This window comes from Chionomys nivalis, chromosome X (assembly GCF_950005125.1).
Source record: "Chionomys nivalis chromosome X, mChiNiv1.1, whole genome shotgun sequence".
Lineage (NCBI taxonomy): Eukaryota > Metazoa > Chordata > Mammalia > Rodentia > Cricetidae > Chionomys > Chionomys nivalis.
The window spans coordinates 25,941,315-25,962,908 of record NC_080112.1 but is presented as its reverse complement, the minus strand read 5'-3'; the positions used below and the strand labels follow the sequence as shown (position 1 = coordinate 25,962,908).

Genomic DNA, 21,594 nt, shown 5'->3' with positions numbered 1-21,594 from the left:
GCTTTGTCTGGAGTTGGATAACTGAAGGACTTTTCTGGACTTTAATTCCACATCTGAAAATTGCTTTGTCTGGTGTTTAGGAATTTTGTTGATTGCCACCTTCTGATCCCAGAGACTGGGCTACTCAAGAAGACAAGGGCAGCTCTGCACCCCACCCCTTTTAGATAGTATCTTTTATGAGTCAGACTGATTTCACACTCTGACCCTGGACATCCTTTTTAAATTTATTTGTATGAATGTTTCATCTGCACCATGTACATGTCTGGTGCCACAGAGGCCAGAAGAGGGTGACAGATCCCCTGGAACTGGAGATGGTTTTGAGTCATCATGTGGGTGCTGAAAATCTAACCTGTGTCGTGGAAGAGCACCAAGCACCAAGTGTTTTTAATCCCTGAGCCATCTCTTTGGAGCCTTCTGCTTCCACCTCCCTGATGCTGGGATGACAGCAGGATGCTACTTTATATGTTCTATGCAGTGCCTGCCTGCTTAGCAAGCACTACCACCTGAGCTAAGTTGCAACCCAGTTCAGTTCCTTTAGGGAAGCATTACAGATATCCCACCTTATGTGCTCAGAATTCTAGCCTAGGATTGTCATAGCTGCAAGAGAGTCTGAGGGATTTGTAACTTGCACTTCTGCCTCAGATCAGGTTCTTTCTGTCCTTATAAAACAGCACTTCTGTAACTGTTTTCCTTCATGACAGACACAACTACCCCAGAGCTACCTAGAAACACAGCTGAAGTTATACAAGTTCTCTGGGTCCAAAAAAACAAACAAAAAAAAACCACAAAATGGTTTCCAAAATGTTGTCTTCCAGGTCAAATCCTGTACACACACAAACGGCCCATGCTGAACCAACCCTAAAGCAAGCAATCCAGGCGAGGGAGGGGCGGGCCTGAGAGGGGGGTGCTGTGTAGAGAGGGGCAGGTGGAGGTCCCGCCCACATTTGCTCTCCACATTGTGCGATGGCCGAGAGGGAAGGCGGGGGTCAGGGGTCGGGCAGGTGGGAGGGGGCAAACCCACATCCCCGCCCTCTGCCGCTGCTGGGGGTAGGGAGCATCCTAACCCCCAGACTGTCCGGCCAGAACAGCCTGCGGCCCCTCAGCAGACCGCCACTCCGGGGACACAGGTAAGCGGAACGCTGGCATTCCTGGTGCAGACTTCTTTTGGCGCGGGGTTCCAGGGCCCCTTCCCCGTCCTTGCCTTGTGGAGTGAGCCTCACACTCTGCACTCGCTTCAGCTTCACCTTAGTCGAGTGCCTAAGTGCCCTGTGCTGAGCGGGAAGCAGGGCTGTTTCTTAAGGTGGGAGGAGGAGAAAGGAGCACCAGTGCGCTACTGCCACCGTTCTAACTTGAGTCCGAAGTGGAGGAGCACGGATCAGGGTCGCCCTTCCCCAGCTCCGAGCTTTACACTTCACCTGACTCCGACACGGGAAAGTGCAGAGATCAAGCGAGTTGTCCAAGCTAACCCTGGGAAGGACACCACGGAGCTCTCTTATTTGGACCAACCCGGTGCCCTTCCCTCTTTGACCCCGTGTGCCCAGCCTGCTTCTGCTCGCCTTCCTGGGGCTTCTGCCTTCCTGGGTCGGAGATGCGAGTTCAGAAGACTGGTGCAAGCGGCTCAAAGCCGGTGTCCACAGGGTTCACAGAGTTCTCTGGGGATGCTTCAGCAGCACTCCACATTTTAGAGGCTCTGTGTAAGTTAAGCGGAGAGCCGAAGCGCCGGTCTGTGATGCATCTACCGTTCCTGCCGAGGAGCCTGGGGCCAGTCCCCTCACTCTTTCCCCTGTTTCTTGGGAATAAAAGACCTGGAGACTATATAGCCCTAGCCTTCCTGAGGTATCACAAAGATGAGGTTGAGTGGCCATATTGGGGGCTCACTCGGCCTCCCCCAAGCTCCTACCATCACTGTGCTAATCGCTAGCCCCTTAGGGAGGCGCCCTTCTCATATTTATCCCCACCTCTGGTCACAGCACCCCTAGATTGGCAGTTGCTCTAGCCCCAAGTTTAATAGTGATTCTTTCCTGACCCTCGTCTTTTAATCTGGAAAGGAAGCTGTTCGTTTCCACCAGAACCTGACCTCTCTTTTCCACCTGTTCGACTGCCACCACCAGCACCACTACCCCAGCCCCTGGGTTCTACGATTTGGGCCTCGTCACGGAGGCCATCCTGATTCTTTCTCTCTTCGAGTCTCTACGGACTTTTCCCTCTCTGCATCCCTAAACATTGCCTTACTCCAAAGCTCCGTTCTCTGCCCACCTTTCTTCTTATCCTGCATCCCTTTGTGGGTTAGCACTTCCAGTGGCCCCTTTCAAGGATCCCTCCACCTAAGACCTTCCCCTGTCAGCCCCATCTCTGTTCACTTCCCCAAACGCTACCGCTGCCGAATCTGCTGGGGACCCCTGGAACCCACCACCTGCCCCCAACTGCCACCCCTCCCAGTTTCTAGTGAAATGTCTGGCAACCACCATTCCGGGGCTCTCTCGGAAGGCCCTTCCCCAACCGGATATGGAGGTGCATTCAGTGAGCTAATGACTTGCTATTAGTAGCTAACACAAATTGAGCACCTGCTGTGTGCCTAACCTCTTCTACTATGTAAGATAATTTCCTTACTTATCATATTTATTGTCCCTCTTTTCACTAGCACTGTTCCAAGGCCCCAGGAGTTGAATCTGTTTTTTGTTTTTGTTTTTGTTTTCCGTGCCATATCAATGCTTGGCGTACAGGAAGATTTTTTTAATTAATAAATATTAAATAATAAAATACCTAAAATTAACTTATTGGCAACGGTGTGGATTATAAAATAAAATGTAGAAAGTAATGTTAGTTCACAGCAGTTAAGGTTGCTTTGGTTGGGAGTGCTGCTGTTTTGAGATTTTTGTTGCTGGTGGCAGTGGCTTTGGTTTTTGAAGTTAAAGTCTCCCTTTGTAACCGTGGCTCATCTGGAACTCCCAGAGATTCACCTGTCTGTGCTTTCTAAGTGCTGGGATAAACCTGTGCGCCAATTAACATGGGCTCCAGTGAAAACTCAGCTTGCTAGGCTTTCCCAGCAAGCATTAGTACCTCCTGAGCTGCCTTGCTGGTCCTCTGCCTGATTTTGTATTATACTCAGGATCAAATCCAGAAATTCGTGCATGCTAGGCAAGCTTTCTACCAACTGAACCACATCCACAGGTTTTTTTTTTTTTTTTTTTTTTGACTTTCTGTGCCTATCTATGTCCCTGCCTCACACAGGTGGTTACTAGGCTACATGATTTGGTTTGCCTTTTTCTTTTCTTTTTCTTTCTTTTCTTTCTTTCTTTCTTTCTTTCTTTCTTTCTTTCTTTCTTTCTTTTTTTTTTTTTGTTGTTGTTGTTGAGATAGGGTCGGCTCCCAATGTGTTTTGTAACCGAGGCTGATCTTGAACTTCTGCAGTAAGATGTTCTTTAGAACACAGATCTCTTGGGTGGGAAAGTTCCAAGCAACCATTCAATCACCAGACAGTCACTACTGTGCTAAGCTGGGGTTCAAAGACAACCAAACTACACCAAATCCCACTCTCCTTGTGCAATGGAGAGAGACTGCTATGGGACAGAGATTCTTTTCCACAAGATAAAGATGGTCAAAACTTTCAACATTCTCAAATTCAGCTATAGTAATGGCTCCACAGGCGCCACACATTTTAACTGGGTGGGCTTTATGGAGTGCATGCTGATATCAGTAGAAGCAAGACTTGAAAAATTCCAGGACAGGACAGGTGACTCAGAGATAAAGGCATTTGCTCCCAAACCTGACTACCTTACTCCTGCATGGGGAAAAAAAACAACAACAAAGAAAAAGCCCTCCTTTCATAGATTGTCCTTATACAGCCACACAAATGCTACGTACACAAGCACAACTCTACTCCTGCAAGGGTTAAGTCCCCCTCTATCAATCCCAATCCAATACCTCCCATGCACAAAAAAATTGCAATTTTAAAAATGAGATATATATGAAAAAGAAATATCCTTGCTCGGTGTTGAAGGAGTAACTGAATGATAGAGACTCTGGTTTTGATTCCCAGGCTTGCTAAAAGAAAAACTGCCTTCTATCTCTAAAAGAAAGAAACTGGACATGGTGGGACACACTAACACTGGGAAAGCAGAGGCAGGAGGCTTGCTGAAACTTTGAGGTCAGCCTGACCTGGAGGACAAGTTCCAAGCTAGCTAGAGCTACAGTTAAGACCCTGCCCCACCCCCAAATAAGGAGAAAACAGCAGTGTCTACTTAACTGTGTTGATTCAATGGCACCTGGGGTCTCCAACCAGTCTCACCTGACCTGTCATTGTCTTCTCTCAGCAGTGGCTATTTATATCTCTTCCTTGAGCTGACTGGTGGGAAATGGCATTGCCAACAAGGTCTAGCATCTTGGACCTGAGCTCCAACACACAGTGCACCAGATCACCAGAGGAAAGCCACGAAGCTTGGGCACAATGCAAAGATGCTGGTAGGCAGCTTCCGGAGTACAAGGCAGTGGTGGTGGGCGCAAGTGGTGTTGGGAAAAGTGCTCTCACTATCCAGATGACCCACCACTGCTTCGTCAAAGACCATGACCCCACTATTCAGGATTCCTACTGGAAGGAGGTGGCCCTGGACAACGGGGGCTACATTCTGAATGTGCTGGACACGGCGGGGCAAGATATTCACAGGTCCCTTCGTGACCAGTGCTTGGCAGCTGGTGATGGCGTGCTGGGGGTCTTTGCTCTGGATGACCCCTCATCTCTGGATCAGCTACAGCAGATCTGGTCGTCCTGGAGCCCTCATCAGAAGCAGCCTCTAGTACTCGTGGGCAACAAGAGTGACCTAGTGACCTCTACTGGAGATGCTCATGCTGCTGCAGCTGTCCTTGCTCACAAGTGGGGAGCCCCCTTCGTAAAGACCTCAGCCAAGACACGGCAAGGTGTAGAGGAAGCCTTTTCTCTGCTTGTCCATGAGATTCAGCGGGCCCAGGAGGCGGTGGTGGAGGCAAGCATGAAGAAGCCCCGACACCACAAAGCCGTCTGTAGCTGTGGCTGCTCTGTCGCCTGAAGATCTCTCACAGCAGATCAAGATGACAATTCTCTTTGGCATAAGAGTCCCCTTCCCCACCAAATAAGTTACCTTGGACACCTTTTTATTTTTCATTTGGTGAGGAGTTGGTGGTAACATGGGTTGTCTAGTATTGGCTGTGTTTTATGAAGCTTTATGCAAAATTAAATAAATCTTCTCAGGATTCAAAGCTACCTCCATAATGTCTTTTCTTTTTTTGAGACAGTCCTACTGTGTATTATGTAGCCCTGGCTGGAAATGAGAACTCCCTGCCTCTGCCTCCTGAGTCCTGGGATAATGGGATAAAAGGTATATTAAAGGAGGCAATGGCAGGAAGGTTAAAAAAAGCTTTATGAAGTGACATTTGTTCGAAAATGTGCACATATCGAGGGCAGACAAATAACCAGTGTAAAGGCCATGGTGGCCTGAATATCCAGAGTCCTTTATGGTCAGGGCTTGGCAGTTGGTGTGCTGGGTGTCTGGGTCAACTGCAGCATATGTAATCCACCTGGGGCTCTCACAACAAGCAACCCCTGGTCCTGGTGGGCAACAAATGTAGACCCTTGACCTTTAGTGCCATGGACCCCTGGCAGAGGCTGAAAGGGACCTCAGAGCCTCTCAGGGAACCCCATCTCAGTGAAGCCTAGAAGGGTAGCCCAGGCACCTGGTGAGTACTGCACGCCTTTACTGCTCTCTGTGTAGGTTCTTTTTTGCCAGGGAGGAAAGCAAAGACTAGGCAGGGACATATTCCATGTCAGTAGTGGACCCGAAGAGACAGCCACTATAGCTCGCCCAGCCCACCAGCCCCTAGAACACCCCACTCAGACAAAGAACTGCTATAGATGGCATTTATTGAGGATTCAAAGGATGGGGATCTCAGGGTTGCCGAGCAGGCGGCTGTGGACGTGCTGGCAGGAAGTCAGGGTTGCTGGGGAGCTCCTGGGTTCCAGGGCTTGCGGGATGCTGCAGCGCTCAGGGAGGCAGGAGGCGGCGTGCCGGCGCCTGGGGCGAGGAGTTATCCAGGCGTTTCACGCGTAGCAGCGCCCCCAGCACACTCTCGGGAGGCACCTCAGGACCCGGGTCCTGGTCCACAGCTCGGCGGAGGCGGCGCGGAGCAGCAGCAGCCTCTGGTTCCGAACTTCCGGTGAGGATCCGCCCCAGCAAGTACCTGCAGGTGGAGTGGAATGCTGTGAGAGTGCGGCTACTGTTACCCCAGTAGACCCGAACCTGAACACAACTTTGTAACACCACATTGTTCTCACCCCCCACTCAAGCCGAGGGACTCACTACTTTCAGAGGAAGTCAGAGGTCCCCGCCTTCCATCCCAGAAAGTGCCTCTCCAGGCAGAAAGCGATCCACCCCTGGAGCCCTAGTCCTGCATGTTCCCACCCAGTCCGATCGAGGGGCGTCTGTCCCTTGTACCGGGATCCAGGACTTCACTTCCTCAGGCTCCAGCACGACAGCGCTTTGGTTATCTCTCCCTCCCTCCCCCTGACCCCGGCACCTCAGCAGCTCCGGGTCCACATCAGGAGTCTCGTCGCCGGTGTCCTCGACATCCGGGCCGGTGGGGCCATCATCGTACACTGGAGGCCGGGGGCGCAGCGCAGCGGCGGGCGCAGGGACAAGCTGGGCCGCGAGGGCGGCGGGGTCTAGGCGAGCGCGGAGCAGAGCACGTGCCAGCTGTGCAGCAGGAGCGTCCGGGTCGTCGTCCGGGGCTAAGGGTGGGTCCGAGGCACGCGGGGAGCCCCAGACACGCAGCAGCTGCGCCAGGACACGCGCCTGCTGGTCCTCCGCCTCCTGTGCCTCGGCACGAGCGCGTTCCTGTCTCTCGGCCTCCAGCAGGTGCGCCAGCGCCCGCGCCAGCTCCTGCACCGCACCCGCCGCCTCTCCGCGGGGCAGGGCCCGACGCAAGCGGCGGGGAGTGCCTGTCTCTGCCAAGGGCGCTGATGCTGCGCTCAGACTGCGGGACTCCTGCGAGAAGATGAAATGGGGGGAAAAAAGATATTGTCATCGTCCCTCTAGCTCAACTAGGGGTGGGGCTCCACGGATTTTAAATGACTACCACATTCACTGAGCCCCTCAAATTCCTATCGTCTCTAAGCCCCCGCCCCCCCGCCCAGATTCCCCAAGCACTCAGACTTCTTCTTCTTCTTCTTCTTCTTCTTCTTCTTCTTCTTCTTCTTCTTCTTCTTCTTCTTCTTCTTCTTCTTCTTCTTCTTCTATTTTTCGTTGTTTTTTTTGGTGTGTGTGTGTGTCGATATCAGGTTTTGAATAAAACTACAATATTTCGCTGCTGGAAATTAAATTTGCAAAAATAAGTTGGGCATGGTGCACACACCTTTGAACCCAGCAGGCAGATCTTTTTGAGTTTGGGACCAGCCTGGTCTACAAAGTGAGTTCCAGGAGAGCCAGGATTACACAGAGAAACCCTGTCTCACAAAACAAAATAAATAGCAAAGATCATTTTGAAAGGGAAATCCATATCTCAAAATAATAGATTTTATGACCCACTTCTAGGGTGTTGCACTCAAAGCCTACTGGACATAAATTATTGAACCATCATAGTAGTATTTTATAATAGCATGAAAGTAGGGGAAATAAAGGAAAGCGTTCCCCAGAAATAGACTAGTAGACTCATGATACACTTGCAGGATATAGTGTGGCGCATCAGTAAATGAACTACAACCACACACTTCAATAGAAATGAATCTCCTACCAAAGCAGAACTAAAGAAGGTTCTGGGCGCTAGCATGCAGAAAAGCCTCAATTCAAAACCACATGCACACACACACACATACACACACACACACACAAAGGCAAATTCTAGAATTGCACTTTAGATAGCCTAAGACTATCCAACACCAGAGACTTCTTAGTGAGATCATCAGAAAGCAGAGAGCTAGCTTGACTCCATTTCTATAATGTTCCAAAAGCAGAAACTAAACAAAATGTCATTTAAAGCTAATGGAATCAGTGGGCAGAAATAGAAGGTAGCGCTAGCAAAGGAGTCCTAGTATCAGTCATACTTTATTCTTTAAGCTGAATAGTGGCTATGATGATTATTTCATCATTTTTATAACCTACATATCTGCTAAATAGATTGTTCCATCCTAAATATTTAATAATTAAAAAAAATCCTCAGTGATTCAGACAGCTTTTAAGAGGTAGAGGAGCAAGCTGCTCCATGTCCCTCCCCTTGGTCAGGATCCAGCACTCAGCCCCTGGGGAAATCAATCACCAGCAATCCCCTACACACACACACACACACACACAGCCCTTGAAATGTCACACATGCAACCCAACACTGCTGTATCTACTGCAAGGAACTGCATAGAAGTGGTCTTTTGTGCCTATGTGCACATTACTGCTGTAATGCTCTTTGAGCCACCCAGGTGCAAGGCTAGACATCCTTTGAAAAACACAATGCAGAGCAGAGACATCATGGCTTCTTCCCCTGCAATGACACAGCTCCACAATGAAGCAAGAAGGAAATCATCTCATGGATGCACAAGGAAAAACCCAAGCACTCAATCTGACACCATGAAATATGTACCCTGAGGTACAAGGACCACTCCTTCCAAAATGAAAAAAAAAAAAACCCACAGAAACACATAGGTACACAGGAAGATACGCCCATATACTACGTCATTACACATAAGGGTTCACAAATATACACATGGTATCACTGAGAAAGCAATCAGGCCCACAAAAAAAAGTCAAAGAAGAATCTCCAGTATTGCAGGACGTTTAGGGGCAGTCAAACCAAAAGACATACTAAAAGAACACAATACTTATACACCTCAGTCATCACATCTCAGGCTCACATACTGATACACCGACATCTTTTCTGAATATGCCCTACTGCCATGGACACAGCCACAGACCACTCGCGGGGCGGGTCGAGGTCAGACCAGGCCCCAGATGCTGAGGGATGCTCAGGATGCATCTGCTAGCTGAGCCCTGAGCACCAGCTCCCTCACATCCAGAAACTGCGCTTGGTTTATGTGGGGGGACTGTCAGCTGCAGCCCAGGACACCCTTGCCAATCTCTATGCACAAACCAGCAAGAATGCTCAACAACACTTTCCCCCATCTTCCTCCCCACCCCCACTCCTTGCTAACTGGTATCGCACCTTTACGGGCCTCGTTGACAGGGCTGGGGGAAGCCGCAGAAGACCCATGAGCAGCAGCACCAAAAGGCCCACGCCCCCGGCCCTCGGCCCCCAGAGCAGCGACCCTGCCATGCTGCCCCAACGAGCCGGGCTCCGGACGGGCGAACTGGCTGTCAAGTGCGCAGAGCTGGGACTAGTGGGCACAGCCGTGGCGCTCTGCGGCTGCGCACATCCAAGAGTCTGGCCCCCTCCTGTTCACCCCCTCCTGTCACTCTACGCAGGCGCAGAATTGGGGCTCTGGCCTCTTCATCCTGCGCATTGCCATGGAGATGTCCAAGGGGCAAAGTGGAGAACTGAAGTCTGCACTGGCGGTTGCCATGGTAGTCGAAGGGCAGTTGCTAAGGCAATAGACCTTGCTGTTGAATTACCAGACAAGGAAAATTGACTCAGTGGACTGAAATAAAGGTCTGGTTTATGTCCTTGGGGAAACAACAGACTTTATACACTATTAGATGGATAAACAATTACTGGATGCATGCCGTGGAGCACAATGTTCCCAGAAAAATGAGTTCAGTCCAGAAGACATGGTGATGGACAGCTCAGTTCATACTGCTATGAATTAGCCTTGTACCAGCAACTGCAACCTCAAAATGAACACAAAGTTCTATAGGAGTGATATGAGGTAGAAGCTCACTAAATTCTCCTTTGCATTCGCTCAGTTCTTTGTCATACCTTCACCTCTCCATGGCTGTGTTTATTTTGTCCTCTTGTAGCCTCATCTCTCTGCATCTTCCTTTCCCCATCTGTCTCCTCTGGTTTCTAAGTCTCTCATTTAATCTCTCACAATTTCGTTTTTAATTTACTGTCTGTATTTACTTGTTTTCCATAAATGCATAGATTTATACCCAGATGTTGTTCCAGAAAGAATTTCTTTTTTTTCTTTCATTTATAATTGAAACTAAAGAAAAAAATCAAAATAGAATTAAAACAAAGTATGGTGACATGACATACATTAAAAGTGAAGAAAAAAGCCAGGCATGGTGGTGAGCCCCTTTTATCCCAGCACTCGGGAGACAGTAGAAGGAAGTGCTCTATGAGTTCAAAGTCAGCCTGGTCTACATAGAAAGTTTCAGCTTAGTCAAGGCTATACACTGAGACCCTATCTCCAAAAAAAAAAAAAAAAAAAAAACTTAAAATAAATAATAAAAGTAAAGCAGGAATGGAGATGGTTCAATGGATTAAGAGCACTGGCTGCTCTTCCAGAGGACCTGGGTTCAATTCCCAGCACCCACATGGCAGCTCACAACGGTCGGTATGTAAACTTGTTCCAGGGGATCCAACACCCTCATACAGATATATATGCAGGTAGTATACCAATATACATAAAATAAAAATAAATTATAAAAAATAAATAAAAGTAAAGAGCCAATCCCACTGGATCACTCCTATAATTCTAGAACTTGGAAAGCTGAGGCTGGAGGATAGTGAACTTCAGCCTAACCTGGATAAAAAAAACAGGGAAAAAAAGATCCATCTGTGTAGCCTAGGATCTAATCTATTGGTTACATCTATATATCCCCAGGGTCACAGATAATATCAGAATGCAAATCTTTTCCTGAGTGCTTTCATGGAAGCCTGGGGCAGGAGGATGGCTGCAAGTCTAAGGCCAGTTGGGGCTACACAGTAAGTGCAAGGCCAACCAGGGCTGCATAGTGAGACTCTGCCTCAAATCACACACAAAAAAGTACATTTCTTTCTAGACCTGAAGATTAAACACCAATATAATGGACACACACTTGTGATGGCTTCCATTTCTCCCATGTCTTGATGCTCACATCTTTTATTATATAACCCACTCCTATCAAGTGTGTGACCCGTTATATGTAACATATTTGTACATTAAAGATGAAACAACCATCTACTGAGGAGACTCTTACTCTGCTGCTTTTGTTAAAGCAAGCAACCACCTGAGGCGTAGTATACCCCACTTTGCCCCCCAGACAGGGTTTCTCTGTGTAGCCCAGCTGGCCTCAGACTCACAGAGATCTACCTGCCTCTGCCTCCCAAGTGCTGGGATTAAAGGTGGGTACCACTACGCCTGGCAACTTGGGACATTTTAAGTGGCAAAAGCTAGAGGCTGGTTGGCTAGACTATAGGAGCTAAGGAGTACTCTTCATAGAACATTCAATAGGAAACTGAAGCCCTTCGTTCTATATGTTTTATTTATTTTTTAGAACTATTAACGCCGGGCGGTGGTGGCGCACGCCTTTAATCCCAGCACTTGGGAGGCAGAGGCAGGCGGATCTCTGTGAGTTCGAGACCAGCCTGGTCTACAGAGCTAGTTCCAGGACAGGCTCCACAGCCACAGAGAAACCCTGTCTCGAAAAACCAAAAAAAAAAAAAAAAAACAAAAAAAAAAAAAAAGAACTATTAATAGGTGTTTATTCATAGAAACTGGGCAGGCAGACCTAATGGCGCTGCATGCCCCAAGGCCTAGCCCCTTGTTCGAACCCTGGGGAAATGCAGAATACCACGAAGAGACTAGGAGGGATGCCATGTTCAGTGCCGTATGAGGTGTGAGAGGAACGAGCAGAAATCTGGGAATCCCTCCTGAAGTTCATTCAGGAACTGAGTGCCTCAGGATAAATAGTCCCAAATTCAGGTTTAGCCAAAACCCCGAGGCAAAATGCTGCTGCGGTCCCATTAAGTGGAGGGCAGAGGGTGGGCGGGCAGGGAGGGAGTCTTCAGAGGTAGACATTGAGTGTTTGCAGAATGCGGCGGCGGCAGAGTGGGCAGTTACGGACACAGAGAGGTTGGTGCATGAGGATCTTGGTGCAGGCCTGGCACAGGCACAGGTGCCGGCAGGGCAGAAGCAGCACGGTCTTGGTTTGGTCCTGGCAGATGATACATCTCTTCCTCGCCTCGTGCTCCTCCAGCAGCCTCCATGGGTCTTGCCTTGCTGGCGGTTCATCCTCATTGAGTCTCTCTCGGCCTCTAGTGGATGTGGATGCCGATCTGAAGCTCCTGAGGTCTTCTTCTTCTTCATCGACGTCGTCGTCGTCTTCTTCTTCTTCTTCTTCTTCTTCTTCTTCTTCTTCTTCTTCTTCTTCTTCTTCTTCTTCTTCTTCTTCTTCTTCTTCTTCTTCTTCTTCCTCCTCCTCCTCCTCCTCCTCCTCCTCCTCCTCCTCCTCCTCCTCCTCCTCCTCCTCCTCCTCCTCCTCCTCCTCCTCCTCCTCCTCCTCCTCCTCCTCCTCCTTCTTCTTCTTCTTCTTCTTCTTCTTCTTCTTCACGAAGATTGTCCCGTCCCTGGATTCTGGCTGAAGACACCCTCCTGGCAACACCTTGGGGGGGCCCCAGCGCTCCTCCCTGATTCGGCCAGCTGGCCAGCTGCAGGCTAAGTCTCCAGACTTGGCGCCAGGCCTCCAGACCCAGTGCCAGGCGAGAGAGCCGAACATCTTCTCGGAGCTGGTGGTAGGATAGTCGGGCATGGAGCTGATTGAGTGCTCCGGTGGCCAGCCTCAAGGTAAAATCTGGGTATAACACAGTCAAAGTCACTGCCAACACATAAACCAACAACAGGAAAATAGTAAGATTGGAAAGCATAGAGCCGGCCAGGAGGAAGACCACTGAGGCCAACAGCTCTAGCCCTAGCTGGCAGGGGGTCCAGAGGAGGTTGGCCATGGCCACCCTGCTGCTAGAAAGGTGAGCGAGGAAAGCCGCCAGCACGACTGTCATCCACCACAGAGCCCCCGCCACGGCAGCCCACAGGGCCAGCACCAGGGAAAAGAGGTTCTGAGTGCTGATGAGGCAGATGTTGACCAGACTGTTGATCACATAGGCCACCAGGCTCATGGCAATGCCACAGATGTCACAGGCCTGGCGCAGCAAAGCATGGCCGCTGGAGACCATGTTCAGGATGCCCTTGGTCAGTATTTCTCGGCTCCTCAGAGCTCCGTGAGAGGCCAGGTGCCCTAGGAGCTTTAAGCTCTCCAAGCTAGAGTAGCAGCTGTAGAGAAAAGCAAACAACTGCTGCAACCCCACAAAGGTAAATTCGACCAGTGCTTCAACCAAGGCCAGCAACGAGAGCAGGACTCGCCCAAAGTAGAGAAAATAAGTCAGTACTGTGTGTGGCAGGTTGTAGATGAGGGCCAAAAGCCGGGCCAAGCTTGCCAGGAGGAAGGACACAAACAAAAAGTTAAGATCCAACAGAAAAGTCAACCACTCCGGCACTGGGCCCATCCAGTCCAGCACCGGGACCGTCCAGTTTACCAAGGGGAACACAGCCTCCATGATAGGGCTGTTGTGTTCGGTACAAAATCAAGGCTGGCGGTCCTCAGTGAAGGCGATGTCAAGTGTTTGGAGAGTTGGGGTGGGGATTAATTTGGAAGGGATGTGAATGCCTAATCCAAGGAGGGGGAGAACAAGGTCTGAAGTGGGTTGGAGGGAAGAGTTTTAGGAGAGGGGAGAGAGTCCAGGTTTGGAAGCCAGGCTGTTAGGGAGCGAAGAGGCAGAACAAGTCCAAAGTGACAGTGAATAGGATTGTAGGAAATCCCACAGTTTTAGAAGCTTGGAGCAGCAAGGAGGCTGGGGATCGGTCAGACCGGGAGGAGACCAGGAAGGAGATGGGATCAGGAAAAGCCAGGCCCACCCGGACAGGCGGGGGCCGGGGCCGGGTGGGGGCAGCACAGGCTGGGCACGACTCGCAGGCCAGCCACGCAGGTGCTCCTGTCCCGCCCGGCCCCTTGTCCTCCAGCTTGCAGCGACTCTCTCTATATGTTTTATAATTGTAAAGGCTTTTGAAGATCCTCAGATGACATTGTGACGACTCCTTGAGAATCTTAAGTACGAAACACACGGCCGCCGGCAGTGGTGACGCACGCCTTTAATCCCAGCACTCGGGAGGCAGAGGCAGGCGGAACTCTGTGAGTTCGAGACCAGCCTGGTCTACAAGAGCTAGTTCCAGGACAGACTCCAAAGCTACAGAGAAACTCTGTCTCGGAGGAAAAAAAAAAAAAAAGAAAAAGAAAGAAAGTAGGAAACACACTAATTCAAGCTTTGTCTTCTCCCTGCCTCCCCTGGAGGGATGGGAATGGGACCCAAGGCCTTGCACATATTAAGCAAATGCTCCTCTACTGACCCCATTTCCCCATCCCATTCCTAAACCCTCACTCCTGACCAAAAAATAACTCAAAAAACCAAAAACCAAAAACCAACAACAAAAAAAAAAACCCTGCCTATTTACTATCTACTTGTTTGTTTTGTAGTGCTGGGGATGTGATCCAAGGAGTCTGTCTAAACCCTGACTACAATTTGAAGGCTGTATTAACATTTAACATAAAACTAGTGTAAACTAGGCGGTGGCGCACGCCTTTAATCCCAGCACTCAGGAGGCAGAGACAGGCGGAACTCTGTGAGTTCGAGGCCAGCCTGGTCTACAAGAGCTAGTTCCAGGACAGCCAGAGCTGTTACATAGAGAAACCCTGTCTTGAAAAAAAAAACAACAACAACAATAATAATAATAATAGTAAAAAGATGATTTGAATACTTGAAGACACAGTTCATGAAACTTTTATGATAGAATTACACATTATGAAAACTGTTTTGAAAGGGTTCTTACAACAAAAAGCAATTCTGTGCATGTGGAAGGAGAAAAGAAGACATAAGGGTGAAGAGAATGTCAGAAGAAAAGTCTCGCCTTTTACAACTATTACATGCTTTAAAAATCCTTTCAAAGGGACTGGACAGATAGTTTAGCAGTTGACTAAGAACATGCACTGTTCTTGCGGAGGATCCAAGCTCAGTTCATACAACCCTTATTGGGCAGGTCACATCTGCCTGTAACTCCAGCTGCAAGGGATTCAAAACATGCTCTTTTGGCCTTTGTAGATGCACCTCTCTCTCCCTCCCTCCCTCCCTCCTCCCCACAATTATGAGTGTTCATGTATATATGTCTGGTGCTTGCAAAGGTCAGAAGATGTCAGATTTCCTGGAGCTGGAGTTGCAGAGGTTGTGAGCAACCATATGAGCGCTAGGAATCGAACCAGGGTCCTCTGCAAGAGCAATAAATACTCTTAAATGCTGAACCAGCTAGTTCCCCAGATAAAATAGTTCTTAGACATCTTAAAAATGAAGTGTTCTTGCTGGGCGGTGGTGGCGCACGCCTTTAATCCCAGCACTCAGGAGGCAGAGGCAGGAGGATCTCTATGAGTTCGAGGACAGCCTGGTCTATAAGAGCTAGTTCCAAGACAGACAGGCTCTAAAGCTACAGATAAACCCTGTCTCAACTCCCCCCCCCAAAAAAAAAAATCCAAATAAAAAGTGTTTGGCAGGAAACATGATGTGACAAATGGCAATAATGATGATAAAGGAAATCAGCCACAGTGACTGAAAAAAAAAATGAAGTGTTCTTGCTATTCTATTCAGGCTGGTCCTAAATTACCAAAATTAAGTAGTATTCCTTCTTAGCCTAAGTAGTTAGAACTGCAAGTTTGCACCACACTGTACTAGGCCATCACATTATTACTCTGTGTGTGTGTGTGTGTGATGCTGGGATTCAGACTCAGTGTTATCATTTATAAAGAGGTAGGACCTGAGGCCAGCCCCATAAGGGCAGCAGTCCCACAAGGGGCGGCAGGGGCGGGGCGGCAGGGGCAGGCCACCCGAGGCCTCTGCGGATCCCTTTGCGGGTGGGAGACCATGGAGAGCGAGAGACAGACAGAGAGAGCTGGAATATAGAGTTTATTTAGTGGGTTATGGGGGGGGAGAGAAGGGGGGAAGGGGAGGAGAAGGGAGAGAGAGGCAGAAGTTGCCTCTCCAGAAGGAAAGAAGGACAGAGAGAGAGCAAGAGAGCAGGCTGGAGAGGAGGCGGAAAGGGGTATGTGTGTGTGTGTGTGGGGGGGGAGACTAGGAGTTTGTCTCTTAAAGGGACAGGGTGTCCAGGTGACAGAGCAGGCCAGCAGATTACAACACTCAGAGCCTTGATACTAGACAATCACTCTTATCACTAAGTTGCATCCCCACTTTTACATTTTCAACCTGTAATAGTGGCTGATACTTGTAACCCCAGAGCTTGAGAAGATGAGGCAGAGAGAGTGCCTTGAGATGATGACCAGCTAGGGTTACATAATTCCAGGCCAACCTGGCCTAGAGCAAAATGCTGCTTACAAACAAAATATTCTTTTTTTCTTTTTCGAGACAGGGTTTCTCTGTAGATTTGGAGCCTGTCCTGGAACTTGCTCTTATAGATCAGCCTAGAACTCACAGAGATCCGCTTGCCTGTGCTTCCTGAGTGCTGGGATTAAAGGCGTGCACCACCACTGCCCGGCGACAATATACATTCTTTCCAAACTGATAAACATTATTTGTGGTGCTAGGGGGTCCAACCTAGGGCCTCACATTTACTAGGCAAGCCCTCAGCACTGTCATACAATTGTAATACAATCTCAAACTCCAGTTGAATATTTTTTGTATTGGGAGATCCAAATTCAGGGTGCCAAGTATGTAAGATAAGCACCCTACCACTGACTTATACCTCCAAATCTCCAGCTGAATATTTTAAGGAAAAAAAGTCAATAAATAATGTATGAATTACTGCCCAAATATGTACTTGACTATTCAAATCAGCATATAAATCAGCTTACAAATAGAAGGAGGCCAAGTATTCATCAGTAGCTAAGTAAGAGTCAAACTTGAAGTAGACAAAGGGAAAAGTTTGGGGATGTAACTCAGAGGTAGAGTTGCTCAGCATTCTTGAGGCCCTGAACTCCAACAGCACAAAAAAGTTTTAAACGAAGTTTCCAGGGACTTGGGACATAGCTCAGTTGATAAGAGTGCTTGCCTAGCACCCTTGAGCTCTTCTATCCCTAGCGCCACACAAAGGGTTGGGAAAGGCAGTGCACTGTGATCCCAGTACCCAGAAGGTAGAGGCAGGAGGATCAGAAGCACACCCAGATCAGCCTCAGCTGCATAGCTAGGTAGAGGTCAGCCTATACTACAGGGGATCTTGTTTCAAAACACACAAACAAAATACCACAAGAGTTCCAGAGTTGCAGAGAAGAGCAATGGTGCTGGTTGCTTTGACAATGTGAACTTGCTTAATGCCTTTAGCTCAACTCTATGCTTTAAAATGGTTGTGATTTTTGTAAAATACATTTTTGATCTTTGCTTCTGTTTCCTGGAATGCAATTCCTAAAATGCTTGGAATATTCAAAATGATTATCTTTTTACATGCTAATGATTGCCTGTTGACTGCCGCCTCTAGGTAGCTTCAGAGTGGGGGGCTGGGTGACCAGATGCCAAATGGAATTAGAAAGCTGGGACTTGGGCCCCACCCCCAACTTCTCCAGAGACTGGCAAAAGGTTCATGTTTATGAACCATGATTGTAATAAATTGTGTTCATAAACATGCTGAAAAGGACTAGATTCGAAGGGGTTCTGTTTAGCTGAACACATAGTAGTTCCTTGAGATTGATCCCCCTGCAGAGGGCATTAGATCTCTGTCCCTGCCCCCATCCCCAGCACTATCCACCTCTTCCTTTGGTGTTTAATCAGTATCCTCTGTAGCAACTATTATAATAACTAGGTAAGTAAAATACTGCCCTAATACATTAATCAAAATGAGGAGGGACTTGGGGGAACCTGTTTCTAGTCTATCAGTCAAAAAGCACAGTAAGTACTTCTAGGTGTTCACAGTAGAGTGCTGTGTGGCACTATCTCGCCTGTTCCCCCCCCCATTCTCTCCCCATTCCCTCCCCCGTGGGGGGGGGAGACCAAAAAAAAAAGAAAAAGAAAAAAAGAAAAACAAGTTAAACCACCAGGACTTTGTAATTAGCATGAGAAGTGGAGGGAGCAGTCTATTGGAATTGAGATCACAGAAACAAGGTGATGCTAAGTCCAAGTACACTGTGTGAAGATAGAATTGAAAAATTGATTAGAAGACACCTACCTACCTGGTCACAAGTTTTCTATTCTGATTGTTAACTGAAAGTATAGGAGAATCTGAATCAGGTTTTCTTCCTAGAGTCTCTGGATGGTTTAAATGATAAATTTTAGTTTATGTCTATTTGATGACAATTTTTAAATGAACACTTTTAAAGAGCTATTCAGAGCTGGGGGTATAGCTCAGTTGGTAGAATGCTTGAAACCTGCATCAGGCTCTCCAGCATCAATGGGCTCATTACATCTGGCTTCTCTTTATTGTTTTCTCACATTTTCTTTCTCCGCTCCTGCTGACAGGCACCTAAGCAGATTCCCTAATGATTTACTGTGAATGGTGTTGCAATGAATATGTCTTTGTGGAATGGTGGCTCCTTTAGGCACACACCTGGGAGTAGCAGAGCTGGGTTGTTAGTTTTTGTTTTTTTGAGTAAACTTTCTACTGATTTCTATTACATTCCCAGCAATACTGTATAAAGCATATCTCATTCCCCGTACCCCTACCATTTGGTGACAGCAATTTGTACTTCAGAAAGATGGAATCTTGATGGAATTTTAATTTGCTTTTCCCTGATAGCTAAAGATGTTGAACTTTTTTTTTTCTGTTTTCTTTTGTGAAGACAGGGTCTTGATATGTAGACCTGGAACTCACTATGAAGACTAGGCTTGTCTCAAACTCACAGAGATCTTCCTACCTCTAGCTCCAGAGTACATAAAATACCACCAAGCATGGCAAGGTGCTGAACTTTTAAGAAGTTTCTGCTTAGTTCATTTGCCATTTACTGATTGTATTATCTATGATTGGGGGGCTCAACTTTTAAAAATAATTTATTTTTATTTTATGTACACTGGTGTTTTACCTGCATGTACATCTGTGTGAGGGAGTCAGATCTCCAGAACAGGAGTTCTAGACAGTTGTGAGCTGCCATGTGGGTGCTGGGAATTGGACCCTGGACCTCTGGAAGAGCAGTCAATGTTCTTAACCACTGAGCCATCTGTCCAGCCCTCAATTTTTCTTTTCTTTAGTTTTTTGTATTCTCTGGCTATCAATCACCCTGTGGAATAGCCATAAGGACTTTCTCCTATTATGTAATGTCTCTCTCTACTGTGCCTATCTCCTGCCTTTTCGGAGTCTCTGCAGAGCCCCCATCACCCTAGGTCCTAGGCTGCTGCTTCAGTTCTTACCTGAGGCTTGTTTTAGTCTCTCTCCCATTTCTCTTTTCATCCATCTTTTTTTTTTTTTTTGCATTTCGAATTTAAGATTTTAGCAGCACAAAATCCCGTTTGTAGAGTAACCCCTCCCACCAAGCTTAGGAATGTGGGCCTGCTCTTTTGTACAGAAACCACCTAATGTCCTTGCTGGGTCAGGAAGACAGAGTCCAATGTGATCGAGTGCAGTGAAGTTATGCATCCAGGAGAGCAAGCTGAAAGAACCACTTCCAAGTTGCAAAGGTCGAGCTGCACCCTAGTGGTAGAAACTGGAAACTGGATCTTAGGGTTTGAGAAACTGCACCTCCTGGAGCATGGATATGCCGCAGAGGACTGCTACATCTAAGCGTCAAAAGTCAGGCAATAAGTAAGGCGCCCAGTGTAGCACGGCCCAGGCAGATACTCAGGGAGGGTCTATAGCAATCATAGGGAGCACCAAAAGATGGGAAGACCCCACCCCTCATGGGAATTCAGCACATGGAATTCAGCAAGTAAAACTCCAGCAGGTGGCAAGCTTAGATCCACATAGGGGAGCTTGTTCCCCAAAGGCTAGAGGGCCAGGGCCTGTGTGTGCAGGGATGCAGGGACGGTGGTGGTGCCCGACAGAAACCCTGATACTCTAGTTATGATGGAATCTTGTCCATCAGAGCACTGCAGCTGCAGTTCCAAGCTCACGAATGGCTGCACAGCTGGGTTCTAATTGGGTGTGGTGCATATCTACAAACCTCAACCCATCTTTTCCTTCCTAGGACAGTCGATAGACTGGTCATGCATTGCTAGGCGCTGAGTTGTTCAAGGAAGAGGTGTTGCAGTTGCCATTACTGAGGGCCACAAAGCTCTTGTTGGGACTTTCAGAGGCCCTAGGGACTGCACCTTTGTTTGTCTCCAGATGTACCAATTGTATATGGAAGTTCCTATCTCCTTGCAGCGACTTGTAGTATTTATATATCATCCATGAGCCCAGTAGAGACAATGTTTATCCCATTAGAGGTTTGAACAGAATAACAGAACTTGGGAAATGTCCACCCAGGATAATCTTTCTCATACCTCTCCTCTCCCCAAATGAGACTCATTTCTGGATATGTTATGGTCACTCTTAAAAAAAAAATAAGCAACTAGGTTGCCATAGTCTTACTACCCAAATTTGATCCTGAAAAGCTTTCCTCTGACCTGTACATATGTACCATGGCAGGTGTACCTGCCCCCACACCAAGAAATCAGTCTTTAAAAAAGAATTGATAAACTGGGCAGTGGTGGCAGATCTTTAATTTCAGCACTAGGGAGGAAGAGGCAGGTGGATCTCTGTGAGTTTGAGGCCAGGCTGGTCTATAAGAGTTAGTTCCAGGACAGGCTCCAAAGCTTCAGAGAAACCCTGTCTCGAAAAACAAAAAACAAAACAAAACAAAACAACAACAACAAAAAAAAAACGATAATTCCAGCACTTGGGAGGTAGACAGCTTAGGAGTTCAAGGTGAGTCTAGGCTATACTAATGAGTACCTGTCTAAAAACAAAATAGAACTGGTATGGGTGTAATGATTGCTCTGTCTCTTTAAGATACAAGCCACGCCCACTCCCTCCCCCATCCACTGAGGCAGGCAGGTCTTCCTTCCTGCTTGCAGCCTTAGTCTTTCTCTCTTTTCTGTCTCTCTCTCAGAGAGGCAGCTTTGGTCTTTCCCTTCTCTCCTCTCTCCCTCCCTCTCTGCTCTTCTCCCCTTCTCTCTTCCCTTCCATAACCACTAAATAAATATCCAACTCCACTCTGCATGGTATGCCTATTCATCTGTCTCTTGCCCACAGCCACTGCCACCACATGGCTCGCCGCCCGGGGCCAGCCACCTTCGGAGACCTGTGGCATGGTCTCATGCACAGTCCCTGCCTAGGACTGGCTGCTCTTGGGACCCCCTGCTCACTGCCTGCAACCACATGGCCCGCTACCTGCTGCTGCTTGGGGACCTGTGGCGCTTCTGCTGCCTGCTGCCACCAGGGATCCTGCAGCATTTTTATTAATCCATTACAATGGGGGCATACATCTGTGATCACAGCCCTTAGGAAACTGAGGCAGGAGGATCAATTGACAGGCAAGCTACTATTACATAGCAAGTTGGAGGAAAAACAAACAACAAGCCAGGTGTAGAAGCTCACGCATTTAACCCAGAACTCTGGAGGCAGGAGACAGGCAGATCTCTCTGAGTTCTAGGTCAGTCTGGTCTATAGAACAGTTTGAACAGTCAGGTCTACACAGTGAGACATTGTTTGAAAAAACAAAAGGACATAACGTTAAATAGATAGTGAAATGG

General features: G+C 48.0%; 3 protein-coding genes across 3 annotated transcripts; 1 reads left to right on the top strand and 2 right to left on the bottom strand.

The window, feature by feature from the left end:
• Window positions 1-4,355: 4,355 nt before the first annotated feature.
• Eras (ES cell expressed Ras) lies at window positions 4,356-5,042 on the top strand. The gene has a single exon (XM_057758953.1). It carries the CDS (start codon window positions 4,356-4,358, stop codon window positions 5,040-5,042), a length of 687 nt encoding a protein of 228 aa, XP_057614936.1.
• An 834-nt stretch (window positions 5,043-5,876) lies between these two features.
• On the bottom strand, window positions 5,877-9,383 carry Pcsk1n (proprotein convertase subtilisin/kexin type 1 inhibitor). The gene is made up of 3 exons (XM_057759994.1): window positions 9,175-9,383; window positions 6,547-7,013; window positions 5,877-6,210 (listed from the first exon to the last, which is right to left on the bottom strand). Exons 1-3 carry the CDS (start codon window positions 9,283-9,285, stop codon window positions 6,015-6,017), a joined length of 774 nt encoding a protein of 257 aa, XP_057615977.1. The 5' UTR covers window positions 9,286-9,383; the 3' UTR covers window positions 5,877-6,014.
• Window positions 9,384-11,897: 2,514 nt separating this feature from the next.
• LOC130868282 (E3 ubiquitin-protein ligase RNF26-like) lies at window positions 11,898-13,392 on the bottom strand. Its single transcript, XM_057760550.1, has 2 exons — window positions 12,444-13,392; window positions 11,898-12,220 (listed from the first exon to the last, which is right to left on the bottom strand). Exons 1-2 carry the CDS (start codon window positions 13,390-13,392, stop codon window positions 11,898-11,900), a joined length of 1,272 nt encoding a protein of 423 aa, XP_057616533.1.
• Between the last annotated feature and the right edge of the window lie 8,202 nt (window positions 13,393-21,594).